The 12,802-nt window shown below is 37.8% G+C and overlaps 2 protein-coding genes across 2 annotated transcripts in view; one reads left to right on the top strand and one right to left on the bottom strand.

Moving 5' to 3' along the window:
- Window positions 1–571: 571 nt before the first annotated feature.
- Window positions 572–2,842, bottom strand: LOC130458325 (uncharacterized). The gene is made up of 2 exons (XM_056823027.1): window positions 2,112–2,842; window positions 572–944 (listed from the first exon to the last, which is right to left on the bottom strand). The coding sequence occupies exons 1-2, from the start codon at window positions 2,840–2,842 to the stop codon at window positions 884–886; spliced, it is 792 nt and encodes a 263-aa protein (XP_056679005.1). The 3' UTR covers window positions 572–883.
- A 151-nt stretch (window positions 2,843–2,993) lies between these two features.
- The window catches only part of KHDRBS3 (KH RNA binding domain containing, signal transduction associated 3), a 244,355-nt gene continuing 234,546 nt past the window's right edge, over window positions 2,994–12,802 (top strand). The window contains exon 1 of the mRNA XM_001370743.5: window positions 2,994–3,126. Coding sequence (XP_001370780.1) covers window positions 3,039–3,126 — 88 coding nt within the window. The 5' untranslated portion in view covers window positions 2,994–3,038. The remainder of the gene's footprint in view (window positions 3,127–12,802) is intronic.

The following is a 12,802-nucleotide window of genomic DNA, read 5'->3' as shown; positions in this document are numbered from 1 at the left end:
TTCAGTGTCTCTACTGACAGTTTCTCCATGCATGGCCCTCCTTCCCAGCTGCTTTCAGAACACTAATGCCAAATACAATGAGGAGATAAGAGAACAAATAGCCAGCTAGAAGTCTCAAGAACAACTGACTGAAATGTTTAACTGCTCAGTGGGATTTAAGAACTGTTGCAGAAAGCTTGCTTGGATGATATAAGGAGAAGGGAGGAAAATTGGGAAATAGTGCTGGCCAGAGATGTGACCAGTGATGGCCCTGGGCAGAATTATGAATTTAGAGAAGCTGTCATTGGGCCACCTAACCTCTTTTTGCTTCTCTTTCTTCCCCTTTCCTTAAGATACTTTGTCTCAGTGTTCTCTTCCTTCCCTCTCAAAGCCTGCTCTGGAAAAGATCCAATATCTGTCACTTAGACCTTCCTTAGTGAGAATTTAAGTCATTGTGTTAACTTTCCTGGACATTAATATTAATTTACAGTATTGCAACAGTTACTGAAGTACTACTATGAATGAATGAATAAAAAAGCATTTAGGAAGCCAAGTACTAAGTACTAGCAATATAAATACAAAACCAAAGAGATTCCTTGCCCTGGAGGACCTTACTTTTTAATGGTGTTGGGTGTCAGAGCAGCACATAAAAGAGAGAGAACCAGGGAACATATTTGGTCCTAAAAATTGTGTCATTACACACTTCCTTTAGCAAAACTGAAGGAGTTCCAGAACTGTGTATTCGGGGTGGTAAGGGAAGGAAAAGGTAAATCAGGGTCAGAAAGGCAGTTGGCTAGTCTATGGAGTTGGCCTGGATAAGGAGTGAGGTGAAACATGCCTGGTGCTTGCCTAAAATGATGGGTTAGAAAGGAGAAGTCATCAATCAAGAGAGCAGGCTTTGAGTTCAGAGGCAGAGATAGTGAAGAGCCATCAGAGAAGGCACATCCCAGGGCAGGCAAAGTTTTCTGGGAATTAAGAAGAGGTACAATAAGTTTTTGCTTTTTGTATTTTAAGTAAGTACCTTTCCTGGTCACAACTATCAACGAGCCCTTCCTGGCAATTATAATAAAAAAGTAGATAGATCGAAGGGGTACAACACCTTTTAAGCTCAGATTTTTTCTTCTATACCCATGGACTCCTAAACATGCTTTGATTAGAAAGTTGAGTGTTCAGAACCCATACTGGGCTATGGGAGTGAAAATGAGGGAGAGGGAAGAGTCAGACAACACTCTCAGTCCTGTACTTTATGAAATATGAGAAATGCTGGGAGCTGAAGGAGTGACAGGCTAGTCAGAGGCTGTGGGTGAGAAGCTATGCCACCAGCAATTGTAGGAACTCTATTTCCAGACACAGGCATTTCAGTCAGGTTGTTATTCATACACCCTGGGCACATAAAGTTCCATTTGTGAAATGAATGACAACTTGGGGTAATTTGAGAGATTACTGTGGAGAAAGACACCATCAAGGGCATTTCTCTTTATGGAGCTGACCTCCACAGTGGTTCTATTATAAAGAATACCACTCTTGGGCTGGTGTGACTAGAAAATTCTCAACTGTGCCCCCTGCAGGTATTGGATAATTTCCTTGCAAATACAGGGTACAAGTGATGTCTTCCATCCAACTTGCCTAGGGAGGATGAATTAGGGAGACTGCTCAGTGCTATGCAAACATTGTTACCAAGAAGCTTCATCACTTATTTTCTTGGCTTCTTCAGTTTTTCTCTGCTTTAACTGGTTCTTACTCCCCAAATTTCATTTGCCTGTGGTCTCAAGAATCAGTGATGGTGGACCCCGGAGGCAGGAAAGGCTTTCCAAATTAGGTCACTCCCCCCATCTATGCCCAACAATGGGTTCCTGTGGGACTAATGGGAGGCTGGGGTATATGGGGGTACTGTTTGGGTCTACCCCCCTTATCCTCAGGACGTGTTAAACCTCCACCCCCAAGCCTTTCAGTTCCAGCACTGAACATTCCCCCTGCCCTCCTCCCAATACCCCTCTCGTGCCTCCAGTTTGGAGTTCCGAGCCCCCAGGTACCCTCGCCCCCTCGCTCCTGCCCAGATTCCGTTCCACTCAATCCACGGCGAAAACCCTGAGCCCCAGAACTGAGAACAGACGCGAGGGAGCGAAACCCACCCAGCAGTGCACGGCGAGGCGCCAGGATCCCGACCAGGGGAGACGGCGGCGGCGGCGGCGGCGGCGGCTGCAATACTGGGCATGCTCTGTGGAGCCAGCGGCTGGGGGGCGGGGGAGGGTTTGGGAGGAGGGGAGCCTGGGCGCCCGCGCGGCCAGTTCAGTCTGCGCGGGGCAGGCGCGCGGGGTGGATGTCCCTGCTGCAGCTGCTGAGGCGGCGGCGGTGGCGGTGGAGGCTGCAGCAGCAGCGGCAGCGGGCGGCGGTGGCTATCGTTTGTGCCTGACTTGAGGCTTAGGGTTGGAGGGCGGGAGGAAAGGGAAGAGAAGGGGAGGGGGCTCTGGTGGGCTGTCATCCCCAGAGGGGGAAGGCACTGTCTTCTCTGCCACCCAGCGCTTCCTTTTTCTTCTTTCCCGTTTTTCTTTATCTTTATTTCTTGTCTCACCGCCTCGCTGCTCTCTCCGCACGGTGCCCACTTCATGAGCCGGGGCCCGGGTTCTCGGAGGCGGCAGCAGCAGCGGCGGCGGCGGCCGCATCTGTAGCGGCGGCCGCCTGCGGGAGATCTCACAGTCAAGGCGGCTGCCGGCGGAGCTGCTTCATCGCCGAAGGGGCCGCCCAGATTAGGTTCGGCCGCTGCCTCTGGGGGGCTGTGGGCACTTTTCTTCCTTTCCCGCGGGACGCGACTAGAGCGGAGGAGCGGGCGTCGACCGAAGGGTGTGTGGTCGCCGCGCTCCATATTATCCTGGTTATTTGGAGGGTTCGACACTTTTTTCCATTTTTTTCCGGGGGAAGGGCGAGCTACTAAGGAGGTGGCTGCCGCCCCCGCCCTCCCGTCAGTCCGTTCAGCAGCAGTCCAGCCGCAGGTCCAGCCGAGCCACCGACCTCCTTCCACCCCCCGGGGCCGGCCCGGGAGCGAGCCAAGAGCCGAGAGGATGGAGGAGAAGTACCTGCCCGAGCTGATGGCGGAGAAGGACTCCCTGGACCCCTCCTTCACTCACGCGCTGCGGCTGGTGAACCAAGGTAAGTATTCTGAGGAGGGTCCCTCTTCAAACCCCCCCCTTCCTCCAGTACTGCGGGGTCCCCAGCTTCAGGACCCCCGCCCCCTTAAGGCGTCGAGGGGGGACCGTTAACGAGTGTCTGGTGGCGGTTGAGGGGAGACTGGGAACTGAGCATTTCGGGCAAGGGATCTGGGGAAAATCTTGGGGAGCTGAGGAAACGTTGAAGAAACTTGGGGGTCAGGGGACAAGGGAGACATTGGGGGAGGATGGTGAAAATCTGATGGGGGAGACTTGGCTTAACCAGAAAGACATGGAGGGGAGTGCTTGGGAAAGGAGAAATCTGGGAAAATATTTGAGAACAAGGAGAGGTGCTGGGGAGAGAAGGAACAGGGAGAAAGAAACCTTGGGATTTACAAGAAATTTGGGTAATAGGATAGGGGAAATACAGAAAGGAGTCTGGGAACCGAGGAGAAATCTTGGTGAACACTTGAATTGGAGTAGCAGAGGTTTTGGAAAGCTGGGTGACATGAGAGAGGGTGAAAACAGAACGGGGGGTCTTGAATTTGGGAGCTTAGTAGAAAGAGCTAAAGGATGATTTAGGGAACTTGTTTGTTAGGGGAGTTACTCACTGAAGGCAGTGATGTTTTTCCCTTCTAGCTAGAGTATGGAAGGAGGAGATATTAATTAGTGAAATTGAGGGTCTTTTGGGGATCAAGAAGTTAGGGATTTCCCCAGGGGGCGACTTTAATGAGGTTTAAGGATTGAGTGTTGTGGGATTGTCCAGAGTGGGTGAAGTTTCTATTTCCTCGCCTTTATTTCTGTTTCATGCCTGCCCCTGGGTTTTCTAAATTGAGGACCAAAGAGAAGTGAGGAAAAGGAATATTTAAAGGCCAAATTCTTGAAGGGTGTCAGTCCCTAGGGGCTGGATGGGAGAGTAGGTTAAGGACAAGGGGTATCTTCTTGATGTATCTTTTCAGTCCTTGGGGTTTGGAACATCCATGCAGGGAATTGTCTCAGGTAGCATTTTAGAAAGTGTTGGACTTTATAGGACTTGGAAGGCATGAGAAGAGAAGAAGAGGATTCGGAGAGAAAAACACCTGCTAAGGACAGAAATTTCCCTGGCAGTGTTCATCTCAAATATTTTTTTCCCAGACAGGGCAGGAATAAATGATGAATTAACCCTTCAGCAAACAGTTCAGTTCTTTACAACCCTTTGTGCTTTGTAGTAAAATATACTGCTTATGAGGAAGGGTTCTGGAACCACTGATTTTTCTTCTCTGTATGTTAACAATTTTTTTCAAAATATTATATGTTGTATTAGATTTATCATGTGCAAAGGGCAGTTGTCCATATTATGTTAAACTGGATCTGTTGACCTTACAACTGGTTGTGTTTATTTCATTTTTGCAACTATTTCTGAGTAGGATTTTCATCTTATATTAGTTGTATTTGGGAGGACTTCAGTGACCATAGGGTATATTTCATGAGTTGAACAAAATTGGATTGCAGAACTTATTTTCTTGTTCTTGCAAATAGATTTTTCTCTAATAAAGGGAGCATGTGAAAATAGTATGAAAATACACATTCATTCTCAAAGAAAATTTAAATTTCCATTCCTTAAATTTTACAAATGAGTTCAGTACTCCTCACCCTTTGTGATTTATATCAATCTTTTGTTGCTCATTGGGCTGTCTTCCTTGAAAAAAAAAATTCCTGTATTGTGTGCACAGAGGCTATTAGAGACATCTTGGGTTACAAGTTTTCTTACAAATGATCTTAATGAAAGTACTGTAGTAATCAGTTAACAAGACAAGTTTGTTTAAGAGTCATTTTTTTTCAAGCCTAGATTTTTTTCTTCCAAGCCTCAGTATTTTATGTTTAAAAACCTTAAAGTCAGTCTTAATACAAAAGTGTTTCTTTTAAATCATCTTTTATAAATGTTGCCTTTTAGTTTTATGTAGTCTTAATTATAGTTATCTGGACTAGTCCTTTTCCCTGATAAAAATGAGACTCCAGTGAGAACTGACATTCTCAAACTGCATATTTAAATAAGGGTTGTGGAACCCAGATGTTATGTATCTTGTTGCTGTTCTGTGTGATTTAATCCACCATATGTAGGATAAGATATATTTTTTAAAAATAGTATATTTGGATACACAATTTATTTGAGCTTTATTTTAAAGTAAAATATTAATATGCCTTGTTATATGCCTCTCAAACTACTAGTCAACTACTAAATATAATATCTTAATTAAAATTAGAAAGGATATTGATTTCAAAAAAGTTAGAAATCCTTGACTTTTAATCACAAAAATCATCTTGTCATTGGCTTCTCTAAAACGTTTTTATTAACTCTTGTGGCTTTGAGGAAACTTTCATATCAGTTGTTTTTAAGCTCAACACATGAAACAGTAATGATAGAACCTGCCCAGAGTGATTGTAAAATCATATATGAAGCTATTAATATAGAGAATGATGATGCCACAGGTTTCATTGTTGCTATGCTTTAAAGGTTAAACCTAAGACATAGGAACTAGCTCATGTGTTAATTAAGATCTCTAAAAACCAAACAATTATCATTACAATTTTAAGGTGATCATATTTTGGAAATGTGTGCTCTTGGAATACTGGTGCTTATTATAAAAGTTTTTATTTTAATAGTTTGTCATTGTTTTATATTCTTTTTTGGAGGGCATAATAATTCATGATAGAGCTTAAAGATTTATACTACTTTGTTAGAGAATCATATAGGAATGTTTTATAACTTTTTTCTTAATGAAATAATTTACTGTGATGGAAGCACTAGTTTATATATGGGTCTTAACCAAGTCATTTTTTATAATAATTTTTATATTAGTAATATGTTACCTATATTTTATAACCTAATACTATGATCTTAATTCATACCTCCATGACCATTGACTTCATAGGAATTCTTAGAATTAAAGCAAGGCTGACCCAAAGTCATAAAATTATGCACATGATGGAGTCTTTAATATTTTAGATAAGATCATCACTCTTCTGGTAGAGAGGTGTTGGACTTGAAATGCAGTAAAAAATAAATAAGCATTTGGTGGGGACATGTCTGGTATGAGAAGTTTGTTTTGATGGACTAATGTGGATGCTGAGAACACCCCCGCCCCCAGTGGGATGATGATGATAGGAGGGATAGACTAGTGAAAAAATACTTACTGTTTAAAAAGTAAGGAGATAATTAAAATATTTTACATGACAAATGCATATTGAATTTTGAGCTTTAAAGTATGTTAAATGGCAAGAGAGCTGACTTAATACTTTTCCAATATCACCAATATTTTAGCTGAATGTATTTCCTGGCATTCCTTTTTTTTCCCTCTGGGAAAAACTATAAATGTGTCTTGTATCATTTTCTTTAGGCATTTTAATAGCAAATCAAGAAAATGGAGTTTGATAATATTGAAACCACATGTATTTCATCAGTTTTTAGATATTTGGTCTATTTAGGTAGACACATTCCACTTTCATGGAATAAAATGTTTATAGAATGAAGTATTGTAGGGGCCCCAAGGGAAGGATATTTTAACATAAATGCTTTTATTCCATGTACTATTTTCAGTAGGGCGTATGGAGATGGACAGTAAGTTGCATATTTTGTATTCTCTTTCCTGATGGGGCTGCTGACTCTTGCTAAAAAACATGTTCAAATATGCCTTACACATTATAATTTGAGTCCAACTCTCCAATATTGCCATGGATGGCTTTATGCTCAAGCCAAGTAACCATTAAATAAGATTACATAACCCCTTATTTTTAATTATCTAAAATAATCTATGGATTGGTGGCTGGGTCTCTGCCAACTTACACTCATTTGCTTTTGGTTGTTAAAGAAAATGGAAAAATAGTTAAGGTTAAATTTGTCTTTTTTGCTTAGTTCCAGACTGGTTGTAATTTTGTTTTCACAGTGGATTCAATTGGTTTCAATAACAAAACCTTTTGCATTGATAACTACTTATCAGGATTTCTATTATTATTTAGAAATACAATGTGTGTTATCTCTAGTTAACCATAAAGGTTATCAGTTGGAGCCAGAGTGACACAGTATAAAGAGGGTAAAATTTGAACTCAGCTTGTGGATTCAGTTACCAGTTTTGTCTTTTGCTCCCTAGAGTTACTAAACCTTTGTGGACCACAGTTTCCTTATTTATAAGATAGAGTTGTACTAGATGATCTCCTTGAGACCCCTTCCAGCTCCCACTGCCCTTTGGTCTCAACTGTTAGTTTTACTGGGCTTGTTGATAACCTGATTAGAATGTAAATTTACTTCCTTTGTCATTTGAGGAAGGGAAAGATAATCCTAAATCTTATTTTAATTAAGAAATTACATAAAGGACTACCTTTTGGATTTGTAAGTAGCAATAAATAAGATTGCAATAGCAGAAATATTGTTATGGACTTAAAATAGTAAAATCACTCTGTTTCATCCAATAGAATACTTAGTTTTATTCAAGTTGGCAATTTTTCTTTTTTGTTAATGCAGCTAACATTTGGTATTTTAAAAAATATTATTTGATTTGGGATTAGAAGGCATAGTTATTCTGATAACTCATTCCGAGATTACTATGATTTAAGGGTAACAATTGAAAGCATAAAATTATGGCAAACTTTAATAACTGAATGCAGGTGATGTCATTATTTTGATATGAAGTCTTGAATTTATGAACCATGTTCCTTCCCTAAGGAAAGAAATCTTATCCTGAGAGTAGTTAAATAATTGGTCAAGGTATGATGGAATAGCTAGTTAAGGACATGGCAGTTTTGAAAACCATTGATTTCTCCTAAAAAAAATGGAAGCTCCTTGAGGTTAGGAACTAGTTTTTTCTTTTCTTTTTTTTTTAAATGTCCTTAATGCCCAGCACAGTGTTTTATGCACAGTCAGTCCTTGATAAAAGCTGAGTAGACTTAACTTAAGACCTGGTAAATGCATAGTATACTTTCTTTGTACTGACATGCCAGTACCTTGTATACTCTAGTCCCCTTTTTATTGCGCTTTGTTAGGATTGACTGACATTATAATAATATTGATAACATTAGAAGAATTTGTAAGAATAAATACCAATGGAATAAAAATGGACATCAATACTCATAATTTTCCTTTTTTACCACTTTGTGGCAAAGGATTTTTCATTTAAAAATATACATTGATTGCCTAATACAAATTCATTCAGTAAAATGGAGTAGTTAATTTGACTTAGGTAAAGGTCTCAAAGAACTCTTAATAGAATTTTCCCAAATATATTACTAGAAGGTTTTTAAAGCCAGTGTAGTTCGTTAAACAAATATTGCAGCAATACAGTACTGTTATATATGGTAGAACTGTAGGGGTTCTACTGTGGGAGATAATGAGAAAATGATGTCATATCTCCTTTGAATCAGATGTTTATTTACTTTATTTCTTAAACTTCTTCAGCCTGTGCACTATAATGCAATTTAACTTTAGCTGAATAAAATCCTAATTAGATTTCAAATGACAAATTAAAAACAGGCTCAGAGACCTTGCCACATGCAGATAAGTAAGCTTTCCTGAAAGAGTTAATCTATACTTTTTTTCCCCTATGAAAAATGAAAATTCAGATGGGATGTCACTTGCAAATATAAGTGACATCATATTCCTTGTTGGCTCTTCTTTTGAAAGGGAACCTGTAAGCCTGTTTGACATGCCTGATGTTGGATGAAAATTTCCCAGAAAGCAGAAGAACTGAACTGATCAAAGCTTTTATTTGGGGGAATTTGAGTGATGTAATACTTTATGATAAAGATACTGCTAAGAAAGAGAAAGTCAAGATTTAGGATTTTTTTAAATTATGGAATTCCCAGAATGTTGAAATTGGAAGTGCTCAGAAAGATCATTTTGTCTAATTACCCTAATTTTATAGAGAATTGAAATGACTTGCCCTAAGGTCAAAAGAGTAGAAAGCTGACTTTGAACCTAGTGTTGTTTCTATAAAACCACCTTGTTTTCTTACAAAAGTTTTTTTTTAATCTAATGTTTTTCATTAGTAATGATACATTTAAAGTAATTAATTAAATTTACCTTTTTCTTTTGTCATTGGATCATTCATTTAACAAGCATCCATTGTTCACCCAGTAGATGTTTCTTAGAACAGCTGACCTCTTTTTACATTTGGTCACAAATAATTGCTGTTTGAATGGCCAGAATCACCTTAAGCTTACCTTTTATTTCCGGAAAGCCAAATTATGTCACTAGTGTTTTAGTTGTTGTACAACATGCACTTATTTGAAAAAATAGATGTATTTTTGTATGCCCTTCAATGGTGTGCTTTAATAAATAACTTCATAGAAGATTCAAGGTAAGAATTTTAATTGTGTATTTCAAAAGGATAGGTAATAAAATAGGAAATAATTTATTCCTCTCTCTTGTAAAATTTAGTTTGTGATTCTTATTGTTAGTGAAATTTATGTCTATCCTTTTCCCTCAAATAATCTGTTGCACCAATGAAGAGCTTCTTCCTATTTTAATAAAGCATTTTTTTTGTATTGTAGTCACCTTTTATTTACTTGAATCAGGTGATTTTTATGTAATTGTTCATTGTTTTGGACTTTGAAGTATAGCTTATGTAATAGTAAAATTTCTTTCTTCAGAAATACTCTCAAAAATGAATGTTATGGTTTTAAGACTAAAAAGAAACAATTGATTTTTAAGTATTTTAATATTAGATAGCATGATTTTTAAAATTATAGCAAACAGCATTGTGCTCTACATAGTGGTATGTTAGATACAGAGAATCAAAAACCAACTTTGAAAATGTGAGCCAAAGAGTTTTAGAGCTTAAAAAAGGGCCAAGGAGATTAGAGACAGTATGTGGCAAATAGAATCCTGTACTAGACTTGGAGTCAGAAAGATTTATGTTCATATAACAACTTTATGACAAATAAAAGTTATTTAATGTCCCTGAGGCCCAATATCTTTATCTGTAAAATGGGGATAATAATGAAAACTATGGTACCAACCTCTCAAGATTTTCACAAAGTTTAAATAATGTAATGTTTGTGAAATGCATTGTAAACTTTAAGATAATATATACTATTATCTCTAGAGAGAATATGGGGTTATGGTAGAAAAGCACTGGATAAAAAATCAGAAGACATGTTTGAGAATGGTTGGCTTCAACTTTGGTTAAATGTATGACCCTAGATGAGTTGCTTATCTCACTGAAGACTGTTACCTTATTGTAAAATAATTAATTTCCTGTTACTGTGGAGTGCACCATCCTCCCAGTCCCCCAGGCTTACAACTAGGTGTCATCCTCATTGTTTCTCTCACCCTTCCTCTCCCATATCCAACCTGTTACCAAGGGCTGTTTTATTTCATCTCTGCTACATTTCTCAAAAAAGCCTCATCTCTTCTCTATATTTGCCACTAGCCTGGTACAGACCTGCATCTCCTCATGCCAAGGTTATTACATCTGGTTGAGTGACTTTCCACTTCTCACCACACTCTAGCCCATCCTTCACTCAACTGCTTATAATGATTTTCCTAAAGTGCATGTTCTATTCTCCCCTCTCCCCCAACCCAATAAACTCCAGTGGCTCCCAAGATTAACTATAAAACCCTTTGGTGTTTAAAGCTGTTAATAATCTACCCTCCCTTTTCCATTCTTCTTACACCTTATATTCCCTCCTGTAGTCTGTGGTCCATTGATACTGGCCTTCTTGCCATTCTGTAAATAAAAGACTCCATCTCTCAGCTCTGAACTTTTTCACCAACTGCCAAGGATGTCTGGAATCCCCTCCCTCCATCAATTCTTGGCTTCTTGGCTTCCATCAAGAATAAGTGAAAATCTTTACAGGAATCCTTTAAAGTCTTTATAAGAAGCCTTTCCAATCTTATTTCCTATTTCCTATTTTTTTTGCATGTTGTTTCCTCTATTAGAATGTGAGCTCAAGGACAAGATCTGTTCTTTTGCCTTTTCTTTGTATATCAACACTTACAATTTTTAAATATTTAGTGACCAGTTGATAATAATATTTGTACTACTTTTATCACAGAGTTATTGTGAAGAAAATACTTCACAAATCCTAGAAAGGTAGATGTGTGAACTATTATCATTAACATCTAGTCCTATAACTCCCTTATTTTACTTTAAGGGAAGAAACTGAGGCCAAAAGAAGACACTTAAATTGCTCAAAATCAGACACTGGCAGAGCTGAGGCTAAAACTAGGTCTACTGGTCCTTAGTCTACAACTTTTTCTGTTAAAAATACCCTAATTTTGTGCTGAAGAAATCTTAGTACAGTAAACAGTTAAGGGGTAGTAGTAAAAGACAACAAACTACTTATCCCTGTGAGATACAGTACTAAAAGTGTGTATTTATGCATAACTGTTTTTTAGCCATGCAAATTGGCAGGTGTCCAGGACATATAATAAATGAAATAGCAGATAGAAATGAAAGCATAATAAACTGAAACTGTACATCCTATTTTCTCTTTAAGTTTTCAGAGGAATTTGCTATCTACTGTAGAACCCTGGATTAATTTGCTATAGGGAGACACATAATGTCCAGTGATCTAGTAGGCATAAAAATGTGTTAGGGGAAGAAAAGAGATTTAAAAAACTTGTAAAGAACCCTTCCACATTTATCAGTGTGAAAGATTTTGTTTTGAACCAGTTTTACTGTTACATATATGCATGTATGTATGTATATACCTTTTAATAATTAATCTATTTTTAATATTTTTCTTTTATTGTATAGCCCTTTCATTTCATTAGGGCTTCATTATCAGTGCTTAGGAAATATTTAAGGAGAAAATAATTATTAAGTTATTTATCATTTAGTTAATATCTACATAGTATATATTATATATAATGCATATGTATGTATACATATAATGTAATATATATGTATAAAAGTAGCAAGCAACATTGTTTGGTTTTTATCATTCCATTTTAGAAATAGTATCTAAAGCTGAAATTAAGAAGTGAAGGTTTCACAAATAGTTTTATGACTGCATCCTAAAATAATATCTGGACATCACTGGATTTTTTTGCAGGCATAAGGCATTTTACACCAGATTTATAAGTTGTATATCCCTCTTAATTTTGCATATTTTTTTAATTCTCTGGCCATCAACCCTTCCCGATACTTTTAAAGCTTTTTTCAAGGTGCTCTTGACAAATTTTTGGTGTTCTTAGTTGAGAATCTTGTGAGAGCATCTTTTATAAATATCATTTTTAGATTTAAATCTTACACTTGAGGTCACTGTTGGCTCAGGCTCCTACAGTAAAAGACATAATAGAAATGAGAAGTGATAGCTTTTAGGATCCTTGTTCCCTTTTTTTTCTTGTCATCTTTTAGTGTTTTTGCTATATTTTATACTGGCTTTCCACTAGATGGCCCCCTTTGTACCACTGTTAACTATTCTTAAGAGAACTATTAGATACTTATATATTAAAATTGGTAGTTAATCAACCAATTTGTAATGTTTGTAGATTTTTATTATACTACCATATTTTTTATGTTTTAGAAACTCATTAGGACTTCAAGATTCCCTTATTTTATAGGAAATTAAAATTTTAAAAAATCTATGGAAGCTAATTTAGTTTTAATTATTGAAGTCCTCAAAGTAAAAATCAGAAAATATTTTTCTTCCTTTTGATTCTTATTTAGGGAATAGATTTAACATTTCAGATTTTCTGTCAA

Source organism: Monodelphis domestica, chromosome 3 (genome assembly GCF_027887165.1).
Source record: "Monodelphis domestica isolate mMonDom1 chromosome 3, mMonDom1.pri, whole genome shotgun sequence".
In the NCBI taxonomy this organism is placed as follows: domain Eukaryota; kingdom Metazoa; phylum Chordata; class Mammalia; order Didelphimorphia; family Didelphidae; genus Monodelphis; species Monodelphis domestica.
This window is presented reverse-complemented; position numbering and strand designations above follow the sequence as displayed.

Excerpts from the sequence above, each read along its gene's own strand:
- LOC130458325 (XM_056823027.1), bottom strand. The coding sequence starts at position 2,842 with ATGGAGCGCGGCGACCACACACCCTTCGGTCGACGCCCGCTCCTCCGC. Across the intron at positions 945-2,111 it reads GCCTCGCCGTGCACTGCTGG|AAAACTTTGCCTGCCCTGGG; the intron begins GTGGGTTTCGCT and ends CTTAATTCCCAG.